This window comes from Scylla paramamosain, chromosome 12 (genome assembly GCF_035594125.1).
Source record: "Scylla paramamosain isolate STU-SP2022 chromosome 12, ASM3559412v1, whole genome shotgun sequence".
NCBI lineage: Eukaryota > Metazoa > Arthropoda > Malacostraca > Decapoda > Portunidae > Scylla > Scylla paramamosain.
The window spans coordinates 14,595,448-14,602,947 of record NC_087162.1 but is presented as its reverse complement, the minus strand read 5'-3'; the positions used below and the strand labels follow the sequence as shown (position 1 = coordinate 14,602,947).

General features: G+C 41.9%; 1 protein-coding gene across 3 annotated transcripts in view; it reads right to left on the bottom strand.

The window, feature by feature from the left end:
* LOC135105732 (hemicentin-1-like) overlaps positions 1 to 7,500 on the bottom strand; it is a 141,508-nt gene that overhangs the window by 26,304 nt on the left and 107,704 nt on the right. For all 3 annotated transcript variants that reach the window (XM_064014171.1, XM_064014172.1, XM_064014173.1), the window contains exon 4: positions 4,234 to 4,444. In XM_064014171.1, coding sequence (XP_063870241.1) covers positions 4,234 to 4,444 — 211 coding nt within the window. The remainder of the gene's footprint in view (positions 1 to 4,233; positions 4,445 to 7,500) is intronic.

Below are 7,500 nucleotides of genomic sequence, written 5' to 3'. Positions count from 1 at the left end.
AAAAATGTTCTAGAAAAGGGACATGAGAGTGGTGGAAGGAATTCATCTTCGTATGAGAGAGAGAGAGAGAGAGAGAGAGAGAGAGAGAGAGAGAGAGAGAGAGAGAGAGAGAGAGAGAGAGAATATTCGTTCGAAGTTCAAGCAGTCGTATGTTCTCTTATATTTGAATATGAAAGAATGTCAAAAAGTGTGATAGAAGGAGGGAAGAAAGGCAAGTTTTTAAGGAAAGTTTTGCGGGAGAATACGGATGTGAAAAGTGTGACTGGGCTAGAAGAAACGAAAATTATTGTAAAAGTGAGAGGAATATGAGTTTGAAAAGTGTAATTGCAAGTTAAATATGAAAAAAAGACAAGCGTGACAAGCCTAAAAGTGATGATATAAGAAGAAAAAAAGTGTAAAATAAGTCTAGAATTAATAGTACAAGTAGAAAAAAAAAGAGTAAAAGTACGAATATAAGTAAGAAAAGTGCACAAACAATGCAGATGTGAGTGTGAATATAATGATAATCGTGAAAAAAAATGTAAAAATAAACATGAGAATTGTAATTAGTCAGTCAAATTTCAATGTGAGAAGTGGAAAACTAGCTAAAAATATATGTGAATCAACATCTGTGACCGTAAATGATCTGTCAATGTGAAAAAAAAAGTTAAAATAAGTAACAAATTAATGTAGGAAGTGTGAAAGCAAGATTTAAGTGTGAAAATTGAAAGCAACATGTAAATTTAAACGTGAAAGTAAAATTTAGATGTTAAAAATGAGAATGTAGGATGTAAATGTAAGTGTGAACAGAGTGAGAGTAAGTGTGAAAGCAAGATTTTAATGTGAAAAAAAGAAAGAAAAAACAAAAAAACAAACATGAAAGTAAGATATAAGCATGAACGAAAAATATGAAACTAAGAAAGGTAGTTGTATAAAAAAGTGTGAAATTAAAATCATAGTAGAAACGAATTAACGAAACAGGAAGGAAGGAAGGAAGGAAGGAGAAAGAAAGAACAAAAAAAGAAAGCGTAATTTTTGTTTGTATGTACCTATGGAAAATAACAGGAAATCTTTTATATATCAAAATATAAAACAATACAAATAGATTAGAAATATGTATGTATTTGTGTACGAGTGAAGCTTACATACGTACATACATACATACATACATAGTACATGCATTCATACATATATACAAGGAAGGAACGACAAGATGCATATGTATAGAAGAGAGAGAGAGAGAGAGAGAGAGAGAGAGAGAGAGAGAGAGAGAGAGAGAGAGAGAGAGAGAGAGAGAGAGAACAAAACAAGCAAACAAGCAGATATATGAAGAAATTCATGTAGTACACAGGCATAGAAGAGAGAGAGAGAGAGAGAGAGAGAGAGAGAGAGAGAGAGAGAGAGAGAGAGAGAGAGAGAGAGAGAGAGAGAGGGGGGGGGGAGGGGGGATGGACACGTGTGAAGAAGACAGGTGTGATTGGATCAGGTATTAAAAAATGTACCAGTGAATCTAAAGTCAAGGGATACAGATGTGAGTCGAGAGAGAGAGAGAGAGAGAGAGAGAGAGAGAGAGAGAGAGAGAGAGAGAGAGAGAGAGAGAGAGAGAGAGAGAGACTCAAAATTCGGACTCTTTAATACAGGTGTTGCTCTCTGCGTATATACTAATCAGGTCAGGTGCTTAATTAACGAAGGGGAGGAGGAGGAGGAGGAGGAGGAGGAGGAGGAGGACGACTCTTTGCCACCACGGACTGAAGCATCTTACTGACACTCGATTTCTCCTCCTCCTCCTCCTCCTCCTCCTCCTCCTCCTCCTCCTCCTCCTCCTCCTCCTCCTCCTCCTCCTCCTCCTCTGCCACTAATAAAAGGATTCTTTTTCCCTCTGGCATGTATTTCACTTGTGTGTTTGGGAGGAAGGAGGAGGAGGTGGAGGTCGAGGTATGAAAGGAAAGAAAGGGAAGAACTGGTAGAGAAGGAGAGGAAGAAGAAAAAGAAAAAGAAAAGTAAAAGAAGAAAAAGAAGTAGGAGAAGAGAAAAGATAGAAGAGTAAGGAGATGTCGTAGGAGAAGAAGAAGAAGACCAACAAAAAGAAGTAGAAGAAGGAGAAGATGATGCAGAAGTAGAAGAAATAGAAGAAAAGAAGAAAGAGTATTTGAAAAAGGGGCAAAAAGATCCAGGTTGGGGGAGAAGGTAGAGGGGAGAAAGGGAGAGAGAGAGAAGTGTTTGAGGAGAGGGGAGTGAGAGAGGGGTGAGGGGAAGGAAGGAAGAGGGGAGGAGGAGTGAAGATAAGTGCAGAGTGTTGGAGGGGAAAAAATGGGAAGTCAGGAGGGGGAAAAGGGAGAGAGAGAGAGAGAGAGAGAGAGAGAGAGAGAGAGAGAGAGAGAGAGAGAGAGAGAGAGAGAGAGAGAGAGAGAGAGAGAGAGAGAGTGGGGAAGGTGAAAATATGTTAGGGAGAGGAGGAGGAGGAGCAGGAGGGAATGCATTGGGGGAGTTTTAACAGGAGGAAGAGGAGGAGGAGGAGGAAGAGGGAGATAGAGAGCTGTGTGAGAGGAAAGGAGGATAAACGTGTTAAGGAGAGTAAAAGGAGGAGCAGGAGGAAAAGGAAGAGGAGGAGGAGGAGGAGGAGGAGGAGGAGGAGGAGGAGAAAGAAGATAGAGCGTATGAAGGAATAGTAAAAGGGAAGAAGATATGTTTTGGAGGAAGATTTGGAAGAGGAGAAGGGGAGAAGAGAAGTGGTGGAGGATGCGAGAGAGAGAGAGAGAGAGAGAGAGAGAGAGAGAGAGAGAGAGAGAGAGAGAGAGAGAGAGAGAGAGAATGCTGAGACAGAAAAGAAAAAAATGAAAGAGAACATTAGGAAGAAAAAGGAAGAGGAGGGAAGGAAGGAAAGAGTGTGAAAGTATATTTAATGTGTGAATGATGAGAGAGAGAGAGAGAGAGAGAGAGAGAGAGAGAGAGAGAGAGAGAGAGAGAGAGAGAGAGAGAGAGAGAGAGAGAGAGAGAAAGTGGTGGGAAATGAAAAAGGAAGAGTGTGTGGGAGAGGTTATTTAGTGAAAGACAGATAAAGAGAGCGGAGAAGGGAAGAGGAGAGGTAGAAGATTGATGCCCTGAGAGAAGCAAAGATGAAAGAATGGAAGAAGATAGGTAGGAATAGATGAAAAAGAATGATTGAGGGAAGGAGGGATATGAGAGAAAAAAATAAAAGGATAGGAGATAAGAAGGAACGGAGAAAAGAAGAGGAATTAGGGAAGAATAGACTTAGAAAAAAAGGGAGAATGAAGGGAAGGAAGAATTGAAGGAATAGTTAAAGAATATGAAAAAAAAGGGAAAAATAGAGAGAGAGGGAAGGACGTTTGAGGAGAAATATGAAGCTTAAAGATCAGGGGGTCGGTGGAACGTGGTGGAGGGGTTGGAGGAGGTGGAGGGCCGGTGGAGAGTGGATGCGGAATGAGGCGGGGCGTGGAACATTCTCTCATTACCTGTCTTGTCTCCAGGAACATTCATAAGCTTATTCCATTCTCGCTCCATGCTCTCATTTTCCTTGATATGCCTCCTCCTCCTCCTCCTCCTCCTCCTCCTCCTCCTCCTCCTCCTCCTCCTCCTCCTCCTCCTCCTCCTCCTCCTCCTTGCTTACATTTCCTATTTACCTCCTCAGTTCGTCATTTCCTCTTTATGTCTTTTTTCTCATTTTCTCCTCTTCCTCCAGTTATCATTTTTTCTCAGTGATATTTACTTTTTTTTTTTTTTGAAGTCCTGTTATGATTCCTCTCTTTGTCTTCCTCCTCCTCCTCCTCCTCCTCTTCCTCCATGTCCTTTTTCTTTTCCTCCTTGTCTTCCACCTCCGTGTCTTCCCCCTCCTTGTTTTCTTCCTCCTTGTCTTCACTTCTGTGTCTTCCCCTCCTTGTTTTCTTCCTCCTTATCTTCTTGTCTTCCTCCTCCTAGTCCTTCTCCTCCTTGTCGCCCTAATGCTTCTTCCTCCTTCTCCTCCTTGTCGTTTTCCTTCCTTCCTTCCCCTATTTGTTTTCCTCGGTGCCCTCCTCTTTGACTTCCTCCTCCTTGTCCGACCTTGTTCTCGTCTCCTTGCCCTTTTCCGTGTTCCATTCCTTATTTCCATCCCTTTAATCTTACCCTATTCCCCATCAACACACACAAATTCACACACAAAACACACCCCGACCTTCACCCAACCAGCACCCAACCCACCCACTCTCACACACCCCAGCCAAACCTCTCCGCCAACACCTAAAGCCCCGCACTCACCTACAACCTGCAGATGGAAGGGGCGGGACATCTTGGGGTCTGTGGATACTTGGCACTCGTAGACCCCAGAATCAGCACGCTGGGCCGAGTCAATGCGGAGAGTCCAGTCGTTTGTTCCCTCCGAGTGCACGGCGGTGAAGCGGCTGTCAGTGGTGTAGGTGAAGAGCCCCACTGTCAGCACGTGAGCCCCCTTGCGCCTGATCCATGTCACCTGCAGGAGGCGCAGAAGGAGGGAAGAGGAATGGTGTTAGTATTGTGTTTGGAGTTGAAATGTGTTGTTGTTGGTTTTGTATTTATTTATTTATTTATTTATTTATTTATTTATTTATTCATTTATTTATTTATTTTTTTGGTGGTGGTGGTTGCAGTTATGGTGGTACGAGTGTTTTAAGGTTAAGTTAAGGTAGATTACGGAAGGATAAGGGAGAGAGAGAGAGAGAGAGAGAGAGAGAGAGAGAGAGAGAGAGAGAGAGAGAGAGAGAGAGAGAGAGAGAGACACTTTTAACACCGCAACAACGAAGTCAAAGGGCGCCGACTGTGGTTGCGAAAGGGGGAAAAAAAAGCGCTGCCTCCTCCGCTGAGAAAATGCCTTGGGATAGGATTGAACCCGCCACCTTTAGTCCGCGAGAGAGAGAGAGAGAGAGAGAGAGAGAGAGAGAGAGAGAGAGAGAGAGAGAGAGAGAGAGAGAGAGAGAGAGAGAGACTTGTTCTAGTTATTACATATCGCGAACACACACACACACACACACACACACACACACACACACACACACACACACACACACACACACACACACACACACACACACACACACACACACACACACACGAGTTTAAAGGCAATCAACAAACACACACTTTACAAAATATTCACGCAGAAGCAACAACAGTAAGAGAGAGAGAGAGAGAGAGAGAGAGAGAGAGAGAGAGAGAGAGAGAGAGAGAGAGAGAGAGAGAGAGAGAGAGAGAGAGAGAGAGAATATGGGCGGTTTACAATGGTGTCAGCAAGATTTTACATGTTACACTGACCTATGTACTTACACACAAACTGTTCAACACACTTACAGGGTTTACTTAGCCACACACACACACTTATAGGCTCACTTACACACTTACAGGGTTTACTTAGCCACACACACACACTTATAGGCTCACTTACACACTTACAGGGCTTACTTACAGACTCCCTCACCGGCCTTACTTAGACTCACACTTACGGGGCTTACTTATGTTTTTATTTGCATGGTTTACTTACAGGCTCACTCACTCACTGGGCTAGCACATCCTTACTTACAGAGCTCACTTAGTCACTTATAAGGATTTACAGAGTTGATAAGTACAAAGATTTTAGGAAGAATACGTGTGATAGTTTACAATGTTAAGCATGTTGGGTTAGGTTAGGACAGGAGTCAGTGGTTACAGTTCAAAGGATGTTAATTTAGGTTAGTTTAGGTTAGGTTTGGACCGGTGGCTAAGTTTACATTTCTCTGCATATTACGTTAGGTTAGGTTAGGGTTGGTCAGGTGTCAGCGTTTACAGTTCTAGGTTGGGCATATTAGATTTGGTTTGCTTCGGTAAGGTTAAGACAGATTAGGTTAGGTCATGTTAGGACAAGTTGTCTAAGTTTGGAGTGCTAAGCGTGCTGATTTAGGTTTGTTTTATTTATTTACTTATTTAACTTATTTATTTGTTTATTTATATGTATATATATATATATATATATATATATATATATATATATATATATATATATATATATATATATATATATATATATATATATATTTTTTTTTTTTTTTTTTTTACAGGGGCTGCCACGTATAGGTCAAATGGCTTCCTGCAGTTTCCCTTGTTTTGTTATTTTTATTTTTATTTATTTATTTATTTTTTTATGTAGGAGGGACACTGGCCAAGGGCAACAAAAATCCAATAAAAAAAAAAAAAGCCCACTGCGATGCCGGTCCCCGAATGGGGTCCGAAGCGGTAGTCAAAAATTGAAGGATAAGTGTCTTGAAACCTCCCTCTTGAAGGAGTTCAAGTCATAGGAAGGTGGAAATACAGAAGCAGGCAGGGAGTTCCAGAGTTTACCAGAGAAATGGATGAATCATTGAGAATACTGGTTAACTCTTGCATTAGAGAGGTGGACAGAATAGGGCTGAGAGAAAGAAGTCTTATGCAGCAAGGCCGCGGGAAGAAGGGCGGCATGCAATTAGCAAGATCAGAAAAAGCAGTTAGCATGAAAATAGCGGTAGAAGACAGCTAGATATGCAACATTGTGGCGATTAGAAAGAGGCTGAAGACAGTCAGTTAGAGGAGAGGAGTTGATGAGACGAAAAGCTTTTGATTCCACCCTGTCTAGAAGAGTGGTATGAGCGGAACCGGCCTCTCCCCCCTTACATGTGAAGCATACGCCATACACGGACAGATAAGACACCTGTACAGAGCTAGCAGTTGGGTGGGGGTGAGAAAAACTGGCAGAGACGTCTCAGAACACCTAACTTCGTAGAAGCTGTTTTAGTTAGAGATGAGATGTGAAGTTTCCAGTTTAGATTATAAGAAAAGGACAGATAGAGGATGTTCAGTGTAGAAGAGGGGAAAGTTGAGTGTCATTGAAGAAGAGGGGATAGTTGCCTGGAAGGTTGTGTCAGATTGATAGATGGAAGAATTGAGTTTTTGAGGCATTGAACAATACCAAGTTTGCTCTGCCACAATCAGAAATTTTAGAGATAAAAAATCAGGCGTTCTGTGGCTTCCCTGCGTGAACCGTTTACTTCTTGAAGGGTTGGACGTCTATGAAAAGACGAGGAAAAGTGCAGGATGGTATCATCAGCGTAAGAGTGGATAAGACAAGAAGTTTGGTTTAGAAGATTATTGATGAATTATAGAGGGTGGGTGACAGGACAGAACCCTGAGGAACACTACTGCTAATAGATTTAGAAGAATAATATTGACCGTCTACTACAGCAGCAATATAATGGTCAGAAAGGAAACTTGAGGTGAAGTTAGAAGGTTATTTGGAAATGAAAGCTTTGTGCCAGACTCTATCAAAAGCTTTTCATATCTCTAAGGCAACAGCAAAAGTTTCACCAAAATCTCTAAAAGAGGATGATCTTGTGTTCTAGGTAGGAGTTCACATTGCATTTTTTTCTCCTTATCTTAAAGGAGATGACCAAGAGAGAGAGAGAGAGAGAGAGAGAGAGAGAGAGAGAGAGAGAGAGAGAGAGAAAGAGAGAGAGAGCGCGTGCAGTGTTCTTGGAGCTAATAATT